Source organism: Chenopodium album, chromosome 7, assembly GCF_948465745.1.
Source record: "Chenopodium album chromosome 7, dcCheAlbu1.1, whole genome shotgun sequence".
NCBI lineage: Eukaryota > Viridiplantae > Streptophyta > Magnoliopsida > Caryophyllales > Amaranthaceae > Chenopodium > Chenopodium album.
In genome coordinates, this window is record NC_137840.1 from 75,847,574 (window position 1) to 75,868,580 (window position 21,007).

Genomic DNA, 21,007 nt, shown 5'->3' on the forward strand with positions numbered 1-21,007 from the left:
AGAGTAAAACCATCGTAGAAGTTAAGTTTCTAACAAGCATAAGCCCACAATCTCTTATGAACGAAGTGTGAATAATGCAATACTCGCAATTAAAGAATACCGAGAAAACAACAAATACATTACATTAGCATAAAGCCATAAATAGTCTGTTATTTAGTCTTCAATGCATATATCTACACAGCACACAAACATAATCTCTGCAGTTTCCTTTTATTACAAGTATTTTTTTTGCTTACGGCTGCATATAATATTACCCTTACAAATTATGCAAATATAGTAATTTAAAAGGTGGAGCCGGAAACTTATCCAAACGTGGACTACGTGGTAGCTCACACCTCACAATTCTACAATAATACTACTCCGTAGTATAATATTTCAATTAAACCTTTTTACTGAAATGTTTTCTACAACTTGTCTTGTACTTGGATACTTTTTAAAGCCATGGTATAAGTAAAGTTTCCAACTTCATAACCTCACAAGAAAATATATCTTAGTCATAGACCCACTGAGGCACCAATCCAAAGCAAGTCAAAAAAAATCTACAAGCAATAGAGAGGGAGAGAAGAGGGGGCGGGGAGGTGAAGAAAACAGGAGTATATAGAAGTAAGAATCAAGGTACAAAATTGATTAAGCCGATAATGTTCTTAACATGGAATTAGAGCAAGGGCTTCAACGACAATGTTGTGCTGTAATGTTGCTTACAAAGATATTCAACTAGATTCTGATAGAATGAAAAACCTGACAACAAAAACAGTTGAGGCTTCTGTAGTATAATAGGGTACAATTTACTACTGCTTCTTTTTCTTCCTTCCCTTGTTTCCCTTTAGTTGTTCTTCAAGATATCTGATCCTTTGTTTCATAAGTGCATGTGAAGATGTCCTTCTGTCAGCAACTTTTGATGTCTTAGAGGGCTTAGATTCCGATGGAGTGTCTTGTTGTTGGGTTGCTGAAACTGATGGGAATTCTGACTGGGACTGTGATGTGGGTGTACTAGGTGGAGAGAAGCGTGCTTCGGTTAGATCCAAGAACTTTCTCACTTCTGGATGCCTAATAGCTGCAAGAAAGAAAAATTATCACAAAATTCACAATGTGAAACCCACATCTTCAATTCTTAATGAGAAAAGTGAAATCTTGCAGAACAGCCCAGCTAACTTGCCAGATGCTGTTCTAGAATGGGATTATAAAAAGGTTTTCGAAGATAAAATTACTTCAAGAATTCCTACCAAAGCAAACAATTTTCCAGAATTCTCTATAGAGCTTTAAGGCCAAAGTGGATACAAACACTGCAATAAACTTTTAGGTGGTCATGATAAACCAAAGGCTATCTCTTGTCCATGATCATACAAGTGGATGGCAAGAATACTTAACATTGTATAATGGATGCAGACTCAAACATCCCAAAATCCCAGGTGCTTAATTTTGTTATTTGTCAGAAAAGCACCTCAATATGCATTATAAGGGGTATGGATGACTGAGACTCATGGTAAAAGGACTGCCATACTACTGAACACGCAAAAATAAAACTGAGAAAAATCATAATTTGTCCATCACTGTAGATACTAATTCTACATAATAGACCAGAAAACCAACAAATTAAATGGTCAAATATTCACCTAATCCATATGACATCGAAAACAGGTTGGAGGTTATCCAATAACAAAAGAGTGCCTGCAATAATAAATAAATAAATAAATAAATAAATAAAACTGGCTTTCTCAACATTAGAAATCAAATCAGGCATACATCCAAAAAGCTGCACATTTATGAATCAGTAGACATCAATAAGCTAAATGAATGCAAACAACACGGGGTCATTACATCAGAATAATTCTAGCCTCACTGGAGAAACTAGAAAGTAAAAGGGGCACAGTAGAATAATTACTCCTCCACTCTTGTCTATGTGCTTGTGAAGTTGTAATCTGTCCACGCCTTTCAACAAAAGTCTGGCTTTTTTATTTCTTCTTTTCATTTTATCCGCTTTTTTCTTCCTACCCTTTGCCTATACCCGAAATACCGACTCAAAACTGATTATTAACCGACCCATCTGAACCAAAAATGGTGACCCAAACCCGACCTGAAACCAACCCTAGACCTGAGCATGTGAGACCCGAACCCGAACATGAACTAATCTGGAGGTGACCCGACCCGAATGTAACCCGTAAATTATTGACCTTAATCGAACCAGACTTAAACTAAAATTGACCCAAACCCGTTTTAACCCGAATTTAACCCGACTTGTTACTAACCTGACCTGAATCCAACCCGACCTGTTCCTAAACTGACCCGAATTTAACCCAACCTGTTACAAACCCGACTTGTTATTGACCTGACCCAAATTCAACCCGAATTGTTATTGACCTGACGTGACCCTAATTTTACAGACCTATTACTAACCCGACCAAAAAATTCAACCCGATCTGTTACTAACCCGACTCGAAATAAACACGACTTGTTATTGACCCAACCTAAATTCAACCCAAATTGTTCCTGACCCGATTTCAAATCACCTTAAATGTATTTAGACCACCTTGTTGATCAAAACATTTTGTCTAGGAAGACCAAATCGGTCCAGGCCAGCAAAAGAAAGGAGCATCATCCTCAAATTTAAAAGTTAAATATAAATATATTTGTTGTATGGTCAAAGAAGATATTATCTTCCTAAATTAAAGACTATAGTTCTCTAGTATATTGTCATATATATTATAGTCAAAGAAAATAATTAGCTTGATAAAAATGATAATTATCTATTTATATTTAGTTGAACCCGAATATGACCTGACTTGAAAATGACCCGACCTGATTGTAACCTGCAAATTATTGACTTGAACATAACCCGACTTGAATTCGAGAATGACCCGACATGGAAATGACCAAACCTGATAATAACCCGCAAATTATTGACTTGAACCGAACCCGCCTTGAACTCGAGAATGACCCGACTTGAAAACGACCCGACCTAATTATAACCTGCAAATTATTAACTTGAACCGAATCCGACTCAAACCCAAGAATGACCTGACGTGATTCTAATTCGCAAATTATTGACTTGAACCGAACCAGACTCGAACCCGAGAATTACCCTAACCCGAATTAAACCCGACCTATTGTTCATCCGACCCGAATGTAACCCGACCTGTTATTATTAACCCGACCCAAACTCAATAAGAAGTATGACCCGACGTGACCCAACTCAAGCATGACCAAACCCAAACCGTATAGGTTATGGAATTAATCCGAATTGACCCGACCCGAGCTGACCCGACCCAAACCCGACCCGTTTACCCGAATTGACAGCTCTACCCGAAACCTCCAAATTTTTCAAAAAACGTGGATATTAGCCTTTAATTATGGAATTTTTTTGATTTTTTTCACCCGAAAATAAAAATTGCCGAAATTTTTACCATGGTCCCTAACATTCTCCGGGAGTCCAATTGACTGGGTGGTACTATCCAATTTGCCTTTAAACGACAAATTTACCGGTTAACAACTTGCACCGATATCATTAACTCAAGCCTATCATGGACATTTATGACAACAAATAATGATCATATATGGGTTCAAACTAGGGGTGAGCGTAGCAGGGTACCCTGTAAAAATATCAGGACCCGGAACCGGAACCTGTTGCAACAGGTTCCTAAAACTAGGAACCGGGACCGGAACCTGTTGCAACAGCTTCCTAAGAATTGAGAACCGGAACTTGCAGGTTCCGGTTCCTAAACAGGGTACCCTGTTTGTCAAAGTAAGTTTAATAGTTACTTGATAAATTGTGACAAATTAATTTTTTTTTAAAATAGATGATCATAATAAAAGCTTACAACTTTAGTATAGTACTTCAAATATAATAAACCAACACTAATTGTCTAGAATTCTTAATACCATATAGGTTCCGGTTTCATGTACCCTATAGGAAATCTGTATTAACAGGGTACCCTACAGGTTCTAGATCTAAAATTTTATTACCCGGAACCGGAACCTGTTGCAACATGTTCCTAATTTTATTACCCAGAATCGGAACCTGATCAACAGGTTCTGGGTTTGGAACCTGCGGTTCCGAACAGGTTCCGGTTCCATATCAGGGTACCCTAAATTTTTGCTCACCCCTAGTTCAAACGACATTATATGACCATGAGATGTATTCCCTAAAATTTAAAGACTTTTAGACACCGGGGCCCCGAAAAGCGTAGATATTAGCCTTCAATTTTTGAATTTTTCGACTTTTTTCGCTAGGAAATAAAAAAAATTCTGAAATGTTTACCATGTTCCCTAATACCCTCCGGGCCGGGAGTCCAATTATGTAGGTGGAACCGTCCAATTTGCCTTTAAACGGCCAATTTACCGATTTACAACTTGCACCGTGTTATAGATTAATGTCTACTACTTGTAATTAAACGCAAAGAACAATAATTAGGGGAAAGCTTGATGTATTTGATTGAACGGAAATGGAATCACAAAGGGATAACCATAACTTGAGGTTTTGAATCTCTTAGTAGCTTTAGGCTACTCTCTATTGTGTTTCCTCACTGATTTCTGGATACCTTTTCTAAAGAAGTGATTACATTACTTATACTCAAGCTTAAGGAATACATGTGACTAACTTAGCCGAGAATGGAAAAACCATAAAAAGACATTGTTGAAATAACTTGCTTGCTTTCCTTAATTCCCCTTTAATTAGCTTTGTCATCTTGCAAATTGTTCTTTCCCACCTTTGACCCTGCTGTCCTGTTTTGCGCGCCTAGCATACACCAACAGTGGTGGTTGATGTGGTTCCTTGACCCCGTTGACCCGTTCCATTACACACCGATTTCATTAATTCAAGCCTACCACGAATATTTATGACAACAAATAATGATCACATATGGTACCAAACAGCATTATATGACCCCGAGATTTATTCCCTATAATTTCAAGACTTCGACACCGAGCTCCAAAACCTTGAAAATTTCGCAAAATGCGTAGATTAGTCTTCAATTTTGGCATTTTTTGGCTTTTTTTCATCTAGAAATAAAAATTGCTGAAATGTTTACCATGTTTCCTAATACTATTCGGGAGTCAAATTGGGAGGGTAGAAATATCCAATTTGCCTTTAAACGACCAATTTACCGATTCACAACTTCATCGATTTTATTAACTCAAGCCTACCACGAACATTTATGACAACATATAATGATCATATATGGTTCTAAACGACATTATATGTTCACCCCGAGATGTATCCCTTAAAATCTTAAGATTTTAGACACTGGGCCCCGAAACCTCCAAAATTACTCAAAAAGCGTGGATATTAGCTTTCAATTTTGGAATTTTTTTACTTATTTCCGCCCGGCAATAAAAATTTCCGAAATGTTTACCATGATCCCTAATACCCTCCGGGCATCCAATTAGGTGGGTTAACTATCCAATTTACCTTTAAACGGACAATATATCGGCTTACAACTTGCACCGATTTCATTAATTCAAGCCTACTACAAACATTTATGACAACATATAATGATCATATATGGTTCCAAACGGCAGTATATGACCCCAAGATGTATCCACTAAAATATCAAGACTTTTCTACACCAAGCCTCGAAACCTTCGAAATTTCTCAAAAAAGGTGAATATTAGCCTTCAATTTTGGAATTTTTTTGACTTTTTTTCGACCGGAAATAAAAATTGCCGAAATGTTTACCATGGTCCCTAATACCCTCCATGAGTCCAATTCGATGGGTAGAATCATCCAATTTGCCTTTAAACGACCAATTTGCCGGTTTACAACTTGCATCGATTTCATTAATTCAAGCTTACCACGAACATTTATGACAACAAATAATGATTACACATGGTTCCAAACGACATTATATGACCCCGGGATGTATTCCCTAGAATTTCAAAACTTTTAGACACCGGGCTCCGAAGAATCCAAAACTTCTCAATAAGGTGGATATTAACCTTCAATTTATGAATTTTTTGACTTTTTTTTGCCTGAAAATAAAAATGAAATGTTTATCATGGCCCCTAATACCCTCCGGGAGTCAAATTGGGTGGATGGAACCATCCAATTTTCCTTTAAACGGCCAATTTACCGGTTTACAATTTGTACCGATTTCATTAACTCAAGCCTACCACGAGTATTTATGACAACATATAATTACTCCCTCCGTCCCAAATTACTCGCAACGGTTTGACTTTTTGCACTATTCATACATCTCCCTTTGACCATCTTTTTTAACTAGTATATGAAAGTCAATGTAATCATGTAAGATGTTGTTGGGTCTATTTTAATGTATAATTTCTTAATATAAACTTTTTATAACTTATATAAATATATAATAAAAGATATCAACGGTCAAACATGTGCATCGATAAGCGTGTCCAGTCAAAATGTTGCAAGTAAACTGGGACAGAGGGAGTATTATATATGATTCCAAACGGCATTATATGACTCCGAGATGTATCCCTTAAATTTTCAAGGTTTTTCGACACCGGGCCTCAAAACCTTCGAAATTTCTCAAAAAACATGGATATTAGCCTTCAATTTTGGAATTTATCGAATTTTTTTCGCCTAAAAATAAAAATTTCCGAAATGTTTACCATGATCAGTAATATCCTCCGGGAGTCCAATTGGGTGGGTGGAACCATCCAATTTGCCATAAAACAGCCAATTTACCGATTTACAACTTGCAATAATTTCTTTAACTCAAGCCTACCCCGAACATTTATGACAAAATATGATGATCATATGCGGTTCATAACATCATTATATGACCCCGAGATGTATTCCTTAAAATCTCAAAGGCTTTTCGACACCGTGCCCCAAAACCTCCAAAATTTCTCAAATATCGTGGATATAACCCTTCAATTTTGGAATTTTTTTGACTTTTATTCACCCAGAAATAAAAATTGCCGAAATGTTTACCATGATCTCTAATACTGTTCGGGAGTCCCATTGGGTGGGTGGAACCATCCAATTTGTCATTAAAAGACCAATTTACCGGTTTACATAACTCAAGCCTACCACGAACATTTATGACAACAAATAATGATCATATACGGTTCCAAACGGCATTATATGACCCCGAGATGTATCCTGTAGAATTTCAAGACTTTTTGACACCGGGCCTTGAAATCTCCAAAATTTCATAAAAAGCGTGGATATTAGCCTTCAATTTTGGAATTTTTTGACTTTTTTTCGGCCGGAAATAAAAATTGCCTAAATTTTTATCATGGTCCCTAATACCCTCTGGGAGTCCAATTGGGTATGTGGAACCATCCAATTTGTTTTTAAACGGCCAATTTACCGGATTACAACTTGCATTGATTTACCGGTTTACAACGGCTAATTTAATTTACTTGCACCGAACCCGACTTGAACCGAAATTGACCCAAACCTGTTTTGACCCGTCAAAACCCGTATTAAACCCGACTTATTACTAACCTGACGTGAATTCTACCCGACCCGTTCCTAACTCGACTAGAATTTAACCTATGAAAGATTACCGTTCTTCTGTTTTGCGTGTGGAGTTATTGGACATGCTTAAAAAGATTGTGATATGGTCTCGAAGGAGTCGAAGAAAAAACATTTGGGTTGGGGAAGATGGCTTAAAGCTTCTCCACGCAAAGGGCTTATGAAGGAGTTAAAGAGATGGATGCGGTTATGGTGGCTAGGAAAAAACTTTTTGTGCTGAAGGAAAATGAGGAGGGCGAAAAGTGTGAGGGTCTTGAGGACTCGGAGGAGGTAGTGGGCTGTGAGAAGGAGGGGGAGGAGGTGAGGGAGGAGGGAGAGTTACACTTTGGCGGGGCTACGCTTATTGCTAACTCGGGGTCTGATGCGGAGGGAAGTGGGGGTGTTCACTAGCAGTACCTTACGGGGGCTGGTCCTATTGTTTTTGCTGTTGGTAAGGGCAATGTTGTGGGAAAGGAGGTAGGAAAAAAGAGAAGGAGGGTCCCTAGGGGAGTAGGCAATGGGGAAGGTAATGATATGGAAGTTTGAGGTGAATAAGGATGAAAGAAAAAGAAGTAGGGATATTGAGGATAATGTGGTGCTAGAAGGGAATAATAAGAAGCTCGTTACTGAAGATGGTTGGCGATTGGCGGGGGTTGACATGGAGCAACCCCACCGAGCCCAATGAGCATTTTGAGCCTCAACTTTAGAGGGTTCGGCAGTAATCTCCGTGATTTAATTCGGAGAGAGGCCCCGTCTTTGATATTCTTATCGGAGACGAAATTGAGTAGTGTGGAGTTTCGAAGAGTGCATGAAAATTTGGGTGAGTTTGATGGTTTGTCTGTAGATTCTAGAGGTCGTTCGGGTGGCTTAGTTTTACTTTGGAAGAAAGGGGTGGATGTTCACTTACGTTCTATGTCTCTTCACCATATTGATGTTGAAATTAGAGGTGGTTTGGGAGAAGAAGTGTGGAGATTGACCGGGTTTTATGGATGGCCGGAGGTGGGTAATAGACAGTTATCTTGGTCTTTGCTTCGTGATCTTCATTCCCAATCCCAACTTCCTTGGGTGTGTATTGGTGATTTTAATGAGATTTTATTTGCTTCGGAAAAGAATGGTGTAATGATAGGGCGGAGTGACAAATGGCAAATTTTAGAGCGACGGTTGATTATTGTGGGCTTCGAAGTATAGCTTATTCGGGTTATGCTTTTACCTATGATAACGGGAGGGAGGAGCATGAAAATACTCAATGTCGCTTGGATAGGGCGTTGAGTAATGATTCTTGGTTTGCGTTCATTCCCGAATCTCACGTGATTCATATTGATCGAGAATGGTCGGACCATGCACCCATTATACCAGCAGCCTTCCTTTTCTCTTGGGAAAAACCGTTGCGTTTTGAGCAATTTTGGCAGCAAGATGAAGGGTGTGCGAGTGTGGTGGAGAGTGCTTGGGTTGGAGGCTTTAGTTTGGACTCTAAGCTATCTATGTGCGCTGCAAATTTAAAAGAATGGAGCTCAAACAAGTTTGGTGCTACTGTTCGTGAACTTAAGAAGAAGAGCAAGAAACTGCAGAAATTAAATTAAGGGGGACTTTCAGCGTCCCAATTGGAGCAGCGAAGGCAGCTTTTGCGTGATATTGAAGGCTTGATAAAACATGAAGAAACTTACTGGAGACAAAGATCAAGGGTGACATGGCTCGTGGAGGGAGACCGCAATACAAAGTTTTTTCATCAGAGAGCTTCGGGCAGGAAGAGGAAAAATACAATTCGTTCTTTGAAGGACTCTAATGGGGATATTAAGTCCGGGAATGAGGAGATTGGACGAATAGCGGTGGATTATTTTACAAATTTATTTTCTTTTGGATATTAAGTCCGGGAATAAGGAGATTGGACGAATAGCGGTGGATTATTTTACAAATTTATTTTCTTCTTCTAACCCCTCTTTAATTGATTTTGCTTTGCAAGACTTTCGGAGTAGAGTAACGGATGATATGAATGCTATTTTGAGAAGACCGTACTCTGAGGAGGAGGTGAAATTTGCCCTTGATCAAATGCATCCTATCAAAGCCCCATGGAATGTGTCCTTTATTTTTTCAAACCTATTGGCACATTGTTGGTCCGTCGGTTACTAGTTCGGTGCTTGCTATTCTCCAGGGTGAGCCTATTCCTATTCCTGAGTTCCTTAATAAGACTTTTATTGCTCTAATTCCGAAAAAAAACAATGTTAATCAAATGTCGGATTTTAGGCCTATTTCGTTGTGCAATGTGATCTATAAGTTGGTCTCGAAAGTTCTTGCTAATAGAGTAAAAGTGTTCCTTGATAAAATTATTTCTGTTAATCAAAGTGCTTTTACTCCGGGAAGATTGATTACATAATATTTTAGTCGCTTTCGAGTTGTTTCATCATATGAAAAATCTGAACTCTAAGGAGGGTTGCATGGCAATGAAATTAGATATGTCGAAGGCTTATGATAGGATTGAATGAGATTTTTTAGAAGCAGTTCTGAATAAGTTTGGCTTTAATCAGAGTTGGAGTAGGTGTGTGATGAATTTTGTTCGTTCTGTGTCATTCTCGATGTTGATTAATGGCAAACCGTCTGATGCTTTTGTTCTTCCGGGCAGAGGGATTCGACAGGGAGACCCTCTTTCCCCTTATCTATTCATTTTGTGTGCGGATATTTTTTTCTCACCTTCTTAGGAGGGCGGAGGAATGTGGTACTCTTCATGGAATTAAGATTGCTCCATCGGCACCGGATGTTAGTCATTTGTTGTTTGCGGATGATTGCATTATTTTCTCGAGAGCAAATATTCAAGATTTGGAGGCTATTAATGATGTGTTGGAGGTTTATGAGAAGTCGTCGGGTCAAAAAATTAACTTTGATAAGACGACTATTTCTTTTAGTAAGGGAGTAGGAGAGGGCAAGCGACAAGAGTTGGCTAATAGGTGTGGTGTTGGGGTGGTCGATATTCATGATCGCTACCTTGGGCTTCCTACGGTGGTGGGGCGTTTGAAGAAGGTTATCACTAAGGGGGTTAAGGAAAAATTGTGGAAAAAACTCCAAGGGTGGAAAGGGATGGTACTTTCAAAAGCGGGTAGGGAGGTTATGATAAAGACAGTGGCCCAATCTCTCCCTACCTATGCGATGAGCGTGTTCAAGTTTCCAGCTTCGTTTTGTGATGAATTGAAATCCTTGGTAGCACAATTTTGGTGGGGTAAAAAACAAGGAGAGAGGAAGGTGCATTGGTTAGCTTGGAAGAAATTGTGTTGATCGAAGAAAGAAGGGGGTTTGGGTTTTCGTGATTTCAAGTTGTTCAATTGGGCTCTTCTAGGGAAACAAGCGTGGCGGTAGGTGACTCAGTCTAGCAGCTTGTTGGAACGTGTTCTTCGTAGCAAGTACTACCCAAATTCATCTTATCTTGCGGCTGATTTGGGTTCGAACCCAAGTTACACTTGGCGGGGAATTTGGGAGGCAAAATGGGTGGTTAATAGGGGTATGAGATGGAGGGTGGGCAATGGAGAAAACATTAATTTCTGGTCTGACTTTTGGGTTCCTAACACTCAGACTAGAAAGATTATTTCGCCCAGGGGTAGTAATGCTGCTGATTTAAAAGTTACTGAGCTCATTGATCAACAAGCAAAGTGCTAAGTGCTGGAAGGTGGATCGGCTTTCTGAGATGCTTCTGCCTTTCGAAAGAGATAGAGTCCTAAGCATCCCCATTAGTAAGAGATTACCAAGCGATAGTTATTGTTGGGACTTGGAAAAAGACGGTTGCTATTCGGTGAGATCGGCTTATAAAGCATTATTTAATGATGAATGGCATCGTGGTGAGGAAGCTCCATCCAATGCCCGTAACTTTTGGTCGAAGATTTGGGGCCTTGATGTATTGCCACGCATTAAGGTATTCGCTTGGAGAGCTTGTCAGAATGCTATCCCTACGAGAAGCTGCATTAATCATAAAATTCAAACCTATGGGGCTATTTGTGGTATATGTTGCAGGGAGGATGAGACAGTCCTTCATGCTTTGAAGGAGTGTCATGTGGCCAGGGCTATTTGGAGCTGCACAACATACGAGCATGTTGTTTCTCGTGATTTTTGCAATCTTAAGGATTGGTGGGAGTATTGCTTTAGCTCGATGGAGGAAGAGGATGTTGGAAATATTATTACTCTCTGTTGGGCTGTGTTGTTGGGCTGTGTGGACTGCTAGGAACAAGTTGGTATTGGAAGGTGAGAATCCTAAGGTTGAGCAGATTGTGAATTATGCTCTGAAGGTTAGTGATGAAGCTCGGGCTGCTGGCAGCAGATTGGTTCGAATGGTTCTGTTGGTGGGGTGGTTCATGCATCTGTTTGGAGTGCTCCTGCTGAAGGTGTGCTTAAGATTAATGTTGATGCCGGTTGCTTGGGGGATGTAGGTACGGGTTTGGGTGTAGTTTGTAGGGATGAAGCTGGCACAGTCAGATGGGCTGCGGTGTCTCAGGTGCAGGACTCGTGGGAAGCAAATGTAGCAGAGAGCAAAGCTATCTTGCTGGGTCTTGAGTTGGCGAAGGAGAAAGGGCTGAGCAATGTGGTGATTGAGAGTGATTGCCTGGGAGTTATTGAAGCTCTTCGCAAGCGTGTTAGAGGTTCTAACTCCGTTCATTTAATTATTGATGATATATTAGATTTTTGCTCTAATTTTGCTAGTATCACTTGGTCTTTTGTTAAGAGGGGGGTAATAAAGAAGCTCATTTTGTTGCCCATTTTCAACCATGGCATGTTGGTTTGAGAGTGTGGAATGATGTAATCCCCGGTTGTATCTTGGATGTTTCGTTGAGTGATATAGCAATATAATCTATCCCATCCTACGGGGTCTTTCAAAAAAATAAAAAAAGAATTTAACTCAACCTGTTACAAACCCGATCCAAAAATTCAACTCGGTCTGTTACTAACCCGACTCGAAATTAAGACAACTTGTTATTGACCCGACCTAAATTCAACCCAAATTGTTCCTGATATGTTTTCAAATCACCTTAAATGTAATTTAGACCACCTTATTATTGTTGATCAAAGCATTTTGTCTAGGAAAACCAAGTCGGTCCAAGCCAGCAAAAGAAAGGAGCATCATCCTCAAATTTAAGAGTTAAATATAGTATATATTTGTTGTATATTCAAAGGAGTTAATTATCTTCCTAAATTATAGACAATAGTTCTCTATTATATTGTCATATATATTATAGTCAAAGGAAATAATTAGCTTGATAAAAATGATAATTATCTATTTATAGTTAGTTGAACCCGAATATAACCTGACTTGGAAATGACCCGACCTGATTGTAACCTGCAAATTATTGACTTGAACATAATCCGACCTAAATCCGAGAATGACCCGACTTGAAAATGACTTAATGTGATTATAACCCGCAAATTATTTTGAACCGAACCCGACTTGAATCCGAGAATGACCCGACTTGAAAATGACCCGACCTAATTATAATCCGCAAATTATTGACTTGAACCGAACCCGACTCAAACCCAAAAATGACCCGACCTGATTCTAACCCGCAAATTATAGACTTGAACCGAACCCGACTCGAACCCGAAAATTACCCCAACCCGTTTTAACCCTGAAAACCCGAATTAAACTCGACCTATTGTTCACCCGACTTGTTATTAACCCGACCCAAATCCGATAAGAAGTATGACCCGAAGTGACCCGACTCAAGCATGACCCAACCCAAACCTGACCCGCATAGGTTATGGAATTAATTTGAATTGACCCGGCCTGAGTTGACCCGACCCACTCTTACCCAACCCAAACCCGACCCGTTTACCTAGATTGACACCTCTAGATATCACAGAAAACCATTTTTAAGAACTGACAAGAAATTACTAATAGGATAAACCCTTTTTTCTGCAATTTTTGTAAACCTGGAAATGTTGGCATACCTTAGGAAAACCCATTGTAAATGGCACTGCAAGAATAGCAAAGATCCTTGAGACCTTCTTCATTTTATCAGAGTTGGGATTACCTTCAAAGCCTTCTTGCATGTTGTACTAAGGTTAGTGAAACAGCAATAAAATGTTAGTAACAGCACCCTCCAGGACGATAAGAAAGAGACAACAAATAAGACAGAGAATTATAAATAGAAGAAGATAAGGAATGCAACGGTAAGAGGTGCTCAGAAGTACATCGAAACTCCTTACCTCTACAAGGACCAAGAATGATAGTGATGCTAGAACTGGAAAAATAAACAGATTATCTGGAGTAGTGAGATCTGTGAACCAGAGCGCTCCACCAGATTTCATTGATGGAACCTTCTCAACCATGTTTGAGATCTGATACATAAATACAGAGTTTTGAGATGAAAATTAGAATAGTACTATTAAAATCAAAAGATTTGAGATGCTTACAGGAATAAAATCTTACAGCTAAGAAAAAGCTGATGAAGATAGGGCCTTGAATTAGAAGTCCTTTCAATGGAGTGAGTGGGCTAGCTCCATATCTGTCATCGATCCGCAACGAAGAAAATTAGACACTAACATGTGTCCAGCATTTTCAGCCAACACAGCAAGACTAACTTATGCAAATTAGTGGATCTCTCGGACAGTGAGATACTGAGATGTCCAAGAACAGGATCCATACCTTGAAAAATATAATCACTTACTGTTTTAGCAAAGCATTCATTTCCTTTTGGCCTTCAGCAACAGCAACAGGATCCATACCCTGAAAAATATAAATCAGGATAAATAGTTAACACCTATCAAACAACTAATATGAAATGAAAAAAAGGCATAAACATGAATATTGGTAAGCCTCAAAATTTTTATCTAAGAATAAATAAATCTAACCTAATACGCGAACATCAGGTGGGGAGTTCATACCGAAGCTTGCACCGTCTGTTTTATCTCCTCCAACCGTGGTCTTATCAACTACACAGGAATGAATTGCATCAAAATGGCATATTAGAATATATAAAATACAAATCTAACACAGAGCAAGTTAGCATGAAAACATTAAGGATTGCATGCATCAGACCTTCATCATGCAAATGTAAGAGATGGGTCACAACGCCTAACAACATTACCTCTTTTTTAGTACATTTAGCAGCTGCAACCCCCCCCCCCCTCTCTCCAAACCACCACGCACACGCACACACGCACACGCACACACATACAACTAAAAAAAAATTAAAAGGGAAACAAATAGCATTAGAAGTATAAAATCTAATTGTGAAATGGCAACTAGCAAACAATGTCAATTACACTGCACTTTTCTTATTATTAGACATTACAATCAAACAGACCACACTAAGATAAGAATACAGTTGTACAAAACAGATTTTTTTAATCAACAGCGGGTCAGTGGTAACAAATAACAATGATATCCAAAGAATGTAACATATCCAATATGAATAGCTATATTACTGATAAGAGAAGAAACAAGGAGTGGTTACTCAAATATTCAAGCACAAAGACTCACATTGAGTTTATAAGTAGCTTTGAGTTGACTGATGAGTAAAGGCAATGTTGCTCCTCGAATTAAAATAGTTGTTACAGCAATAGCTGCCCACCTGGAAGATAAAGAGAGCTAAAATATGAAATCCAGGACAAAATCGGACTAAAATACAGCGAATTCGATAATATGGTGAGGCCTCACAATGACCGATCTAGATCACATATTACTTACTAGAATTTAAGCCTTTAAGGACTTCTCATCCAATCCTTCTTTGTCAGCTATTTTTTATGCTTCCGCCTTTCATATATTTTCTATTGCTTCCAGACCAAAGGTTTAGACTTCATACCCCCCAACCCCTCAACAAAACACCTTTATAGTTCTAGTCATAAAAGAAAGAAAAACACTAGCATAACCTAATAGAAAAAGTCAAGAGATATCCTCTATTCAGATTATTGTCCAGCAATAAGAATAGGAGATTCTATCTCAATACAATTGTCAAGGTCTCAAGGATATCCTCCTTCCACTCCAGCCCTCTGCCAAAAAAAAAGGCAAGTTTCCATCTCAATTCCTTGCCCACTTTTAGATATGCAAGAGCATATACTGATATTAGTCAAAAGGATCTCTCCTTCCATGCTAGCTCTCCACCGTAAAAAATGGAACTTCCCATCTCACCACCTTTCCCTCTTTATTCCAATCTTATCACAGACAAAAGTCAAGGAACCGATTAAATAGAAACTAAAATAACATAGCAAAAGGAGGGTATACCAATTCAATCCAGTAAATGAATGAACAGCATCAATCAAGTGTTGCAGTGCAGCAACTGGGAAGGCGGAATCAGCAGCTGCAACAGCCACCTCATTAACGGCAGGAGCTACTGAAGAAACTGCTTCCACAGTTTCATCAGTAAAAATGTGGGCAATGTCACCAAGATTGTCAACTTTGTCAGAGCCTTCTGTAGTTGCACTTGACATGTATCTAGGCAATGACGGTCCAATCCCAGCTGCTGCTGGGAAAAGAAAAGCAGGCAAACATTTCTTCTGCCCACAAAGTGATCCGAAACCCCCATTACCACCTATGTTATTTCTAGTATGAATCTGTGACATAACAATATCGCTAATTCCATATCCAGGTTGACTTGGACACGGCGATTGAAAATTCTCATCACTTTCATGATCGCGATGAACAATGTGGCTCAATGACGGGTGGTACCATCTCCGCAAGAGAGTGCCCTGTCTTTTCAACATCAATCGGCAAGCCATCTGAATATTTAGAGGAGGAATTAGATAAGGTACCCCAACACAAGACAAATACAACACCCAAAACCCGACTTTGGTATAATTGTTCAAAGAAACAGCTGCAATTCACAATACATACATGATTTTGATTGATTTTCCTTAAAGAAAGCAATCAAGAAACCAATCATCTAAACTACACCACCAAAAAAGACAGCTTAAAATACAGAAAAACAACACAAACCCTAATTTCCCACATGGATTAATGCACAGAGGCAGCAACTAAATTGAACAGAAATGGAAGTGAGTAAGTTAGTACAATCATCTTCAAAACAATTCGCATTATCATAAACCTAATTGCTAACTTGAAAATGCAATTTGGAAATACAGACATAAATTGAGCATGATAAAAATCAAAAAAATCAGTCATAAATAATTAAGCAAAGAATAACCTGAATGAAACTAAACAATGGGAAGAACGATCAAAAGTCAAAACCCTAGCATCAAAACAATAATCACTTCCGACATTGTTGACGGGAATCGCTAGAATGAGAACCGAGCAAGTGTGGCTGATGAATTCATTCCTTTGCTCAGAGTTGACAAGGGCTTATGATCTCCGTTTAAAGGTGAACTTTTACAATTTTGTCCCTAAAATAACATTTGCTAACTTGTACAAAGTAAGAATTTGAGGAAACTCTCTCCCAAACAAATTTAATACGGAGTACTTCGTATTTTGTTTGAAAAATAATAATAATAATAATAATAATAATAATAATAATAATAATAATAATAATAATATTTTTGAGAATAATAGATATCCACGATGTATTTTTAAGAGTTCAAAAAAAAAAAGGTGACGAATAATAAAGGCCTCGTGAAAGCTTATAGCAAATACAAGAAGTGTGTACAAAAACGAGTAAATTATGCTTAAAGGCAAATTGGATGGTTCCACCCACTCAATTGAACTCTCGGAGGGTATTAGGGTCTATAGATAGCTTTTCGGTAATTTTTGTTTCTGGGTCAAAAAAAAGTCGAAAATTGACAAAATTGAAGGCTATAATACACGCTTTTTGGCCAATTTCGGAGGTTTCGAGACCCATTGTCGAAAAGTCTCGAGATACCAAGGGATACATTCCAGGGTCATATAATGTCGTTTGGAACCATATATGATCATTATATGATGTTATAAATGTTCGTGGTAGCCTCGAGTTTTATAAAATCGGTACAAGGTATAAACGAGTAAATTGACATTTTGAAGGCATATTGGATGGTTTTACTCACCCAAATGGACTCCCGAGGTGTATTAGGGTCCATGGGAAGCATCTCGGGAATTTTTGTTTCCGAGTCTAAAATAGTGAAAAATTGTCTAAAATTGACGCACCCTCTGACTGCTACTTACCATTTCAAAAACGAAAAACGCTTGCAGCGCCTCGAGACAGACGCAAGAAATGGGAGAAGTGAAAACAAAAAGGTATCCGATTTTCGAGAGGACATTAGACTGGGGTGGGTAGGTATAATACACGATTTCGGATTAGTTTTTGACATTTTTTCAAAAAATAAATGAACTAAATGTCTGGGGGACTCTTGTGGTCATATAAGTCATAAGGTGGTTTGAAACCATAACACACTTATAAAGATGTCTACATAAGTGTTTAAATACTATTTACAAGAATCCAAATTTTTAAAAGAAGAATGAATAGGGATTTAATGGAATTTTTAGTTTTCATTCTTTTTCAATGATACATAGTAGTTTAAGCATACTGGTTGTCAGCCCTTAGTGTTTGAGTTGTGTATTGGGATTAGCTTTTGTAAAATACTCACTTTGTTCTTAATATTTGTCCCACTGAAATCTTAAGAGATTAAAATGTACTCTATATTATTTAAAACACGTCTAGACAATGCAAGCTAATATTGCTAACTACTGTAACACCAAACCAATAAACAACAAGTAAAGAAAACACTAGGTCAAAATATGGGGAAGAAGAAGAAAGCATATGCACATAATTCATATTAAGTACTAGTAAATGATTAGAACGAAGGATAATGGAATATCATTAATTAATATAGCAAATATACCTACTTCATTTTCATGACATCGTGTTAGAGCAAGGATCCGATTCATGCTATAATCTCGATAATATGGAGTACAATAGATTGAAGCCTTTTAGAAGATACACTGTTTACTTGCGCATTTCTACCTTCCCTTACAGAATACGGCTTCAATTACATACGTTCACTTATATGGATTCCCATGACACGTTGCTAGCGTTGTCAAATTTCAAACCGAAACCGTTTAACTGCCCGAAACCGACCGACCCAAATGAGAACCGAACCGATTAAAAACCGATTTTTTTTAAACCGAAAACCGACCCGAACTGTATTTTAGTAAACCCAAAACCGAATCGACCCGAATAATGTTAAACTGTATAAGAACCAAACCCGTTAACAAACCAAACCGAATATAAACCGAACTGAAAGATAACCGAACCGAAAAAGAACCGAACCGTATCTAACCCGAAACCGTTTAAACTGGCAAAAAAACCGCTTACACCGAACCTTTAGCAAACTGCTACCCGTTTGCACCGAACCATTTAAAAACCGAACTGATTGTAAACCGAACTGGTTATAAACCGAACCGTTTATGAACCAAACCGCTTCTAAATCGAACCGTTTACAAACTTTTTAATATAATTAAATGGATTTTTTTTTTAATTTTTTTTTTTTTGATGGGGATATAATTAAATGGATTAAATATTAGAAATCTTAGAATATTTTTTTTTAAATAGCAAGGCAAATCATTCATTAAGGTCTTAAGGATAATCAGTGTTCACAAACAAGAGCAAAACAAGCAGGCTCAGCCCTGCCTCAAACTATTAGCAACACTACTGCCTCTAGTCATGTATACATTTGAGGTGATGAAACCAAATGAACAAAAATCTTGTAATATTAAGTACCAAGGCTCTACTGTATTATACAAAAAATTTACAAAGCAAAAAATGTCCAAGAGAACATGAATATCAATCAGCACATAACATAATTGCACAAGGATTTTTCATCCAGCTGAGGAGACTAGTCACTTGAACATATATAAAGTATCGTAAAAAAGAAGAGAAGGGTCATACAGAGCTAATATGCACAGCATTGCAAATTACATATACAACTGCTGCCTCCTCCATTTGCATGTATCTCCATTACGAGAAGTAAAATGCAAATCACCAGACAGAATATAGCACCTGCAATTCTCTCATGTAGTTCATAGGCCAGCCAGTTTGGCATGACAACAAAGAACAGAAATCGATACCATTGCATGTTAAACTCTTTTGGGAAAACAATGTTGTTATAGTTTCACTTTCTGACAAGCTGCAATTTGTTTCTAAACAGTTGAGTTGGCAACTTTGTATTAGATTTTTTTTCTTAATGATAATAAGCTCTCAATTATTTCCCATTATCACGACCATCATATATCTCAAGCATCAACTTCCCTGAATAGCTGGTTTAGAAATGTTAATGAAATTATTATATAAAACCAGTATAAATGTATGTCTAAAAAAAGACAATAAACATAGCCCACAAATTTTAAAGCAAGTAATCACAGTACCACTGAGAGGTATTCATATCATATTTCTATTAAAAAAAAAAATCAAAGCTTCTAAGTACAACACCAACAATAAAAACAATTATTCATATCATATTTCTATTTAAAAAAACAAAACCCCATTCTTCAAAACTTTCAGTCAATTTATTCATTTGTATATATAAAATCAACAACTTGGCCATCTTTTATATACTGTTACTATCATCCATTCATCCCCAAATTTACATTTTCAATTGCCATGCATTACAAGAAATACATATACAAAATATAAATAATAATTAAAAAAAAAAAAAAAAAAAACCCAATTCATACCAACAAAAAATATCAATTAAAATCGATGGAAACAAAAAATATCATGTGCCAATGACCATGATATATTATCGACAAGCTACTATACCTAAATAAATTAATGTTTGATTGTTAAGAATTGGAGTGCTTGCATGTGAATTATACAATTCTTCAATTTAATTTGTTATATATATTTTGTATACTTAATCCATTATAAATTGGTTAAATCATGTTACTAAGAATTTCATACCTGAATTCTACATCCTAGCTCAGATTCTACACTACAGCATTGCAAGAAGTACGAGAAAGAGAGAGTTCATACCTGAATTTGGAGATTTAGGGCAGCAACAACATCGATGAGAGAGAGGGAGATCAGGACAGCTTCAAGGTTTGGTATTCTGGCAGCCGTGAATGAATGTATGAGGGAGACAGAGGCGCCGTGAGCCCGTGAGGATGAATGTCACGGAGAGGGAGATATGAGAGACACTGTGAGGCCGTGAGAATAGAGTGAGAGTGGTAAAGTGAGAGTGAGAGTGAAAGGGTTTCAAAAGGTTTCATGTAAATCTAACCATTGATTTTTTAATCTATGGTTCAGAATGGTGATCTGTGTGTCTTGTGGGAGAAAGAATCTAACCATTGATTTTTTTAATCTATGGTTGAGAGTGGTGATCCGTGTGTGTTTGTGTGTTGTACATTCATCTACAAAAATATTATTCCCTCAATTCTTTAGTATTTTTTTGCCCCATTTGATCGTGATCAGTGCCCAAGACACGTATTAAAACATCTACTAGACTACTAGTATATCTTTATTTTCATACACGTAAAAATTATAAAAACGTTATATTAATGAAATGTATAAATAGATAAATTTAAAAAGATCACTAATGAAGTAATGAGTCTATAACGTTGTACTAATACATACGAATAACGATGATACGAATATTTAACTATGAGATGGTTAGATGCCATGTGTTAATAATGTGTACATGATCGATTGAACTAATCAATATTACCTTGTTAATAAGTCATTAGTGTTT

At 37.7% G+C, this 21,007-nt stretch overlaps 1 protein-coding gene across 3 annotated transcripts; it reads right to left on the bottom strand.

Annotated features, from left to right (window-relative positions):
• Nucleotides 1–579: 579 nt before the first annotated feature.
• LOC145639654 (mitochondrial inner membrane protein OXA1-like) lies at nucleotides 580–20,896 on the bottom strand. 3 transcript variants are annotated; one of them, XM_081690958.1, is made up of 11 exons: nucleotides 20,293–20,891; nucleotides 19,210–19,577; nucleotides 15,621–16,114; nucleotides 14,880–14,970; nucleotides 14,282–14,329; nucleotides 14,065–14,123; nucleotides 13,827–13,902; nucleotides 13,604–13,735; nucleotides 13,346–13,453; nucleotides 1,614–1,668; nucleotides 580–1,054 (listed from the first exon to the last, which is right to left on the bottom strand). In XM_081690958.1, exons 2-11 carry the CDS (start codon nucleotides 19,267–19,269, stop codon nucleotides 789–791), a joined length of 1,389 nt encoding a protein of 462 aa, XP_081547084.1. In that variant the 5' UTR covers nucleotides 19,270–19,577; nucleotides 20,293–20,891; the 3' UTR covers nucleotides 580–788. The 3 variants fall into 3 exon arrangements, with proteins under 3 accessions (XP_081547084.1, XP_081547085.1, XP_081547086.1); XM_081690959.1 differs by lacking the exons at nucleotides 19,210–19,577; nucleotides 20,293–20,891 and adding an exon at nucleotides 16,540–16,725; XM_081690960.1 differs by lacking the exon at nucleotides 1,614–1,668 and having other exon boundaries at nucleotides 905–1,054; nucleotides 20,293–20,896.
• Between the last annotated feature and the right edge of the window lie 111 nt (nucleotides 20,897–21,007).

What these genes read in the sequence shown, in the direction of transcription:
- LOC145639654 (XM_081690958.1), bottom strand. Translation starts at nt 19,269, where the DNA reads ATGCAAATGGAGGAGGCAGCAGTTGTATATGTAATTTGCAATGCTGTG. An exon ending in ATGCTGTGCATATTAGCTCT is followed by an intron (nt 16,115 to 19,209) that starts GTATGACCCTTC and finishes CTAAATATTCAG; the next exon opens with ATGGCTTGCCGATTGATGTT. An exon ending in TCATCAGCTTTTTCTTAGCT is followed by an intron (nt 13,736 to 13,826) that starts GTAAGATTTTAT and finishes TTTATGTATCAG; the next exon opens with ATCTCAAACATGGTTGAGAA.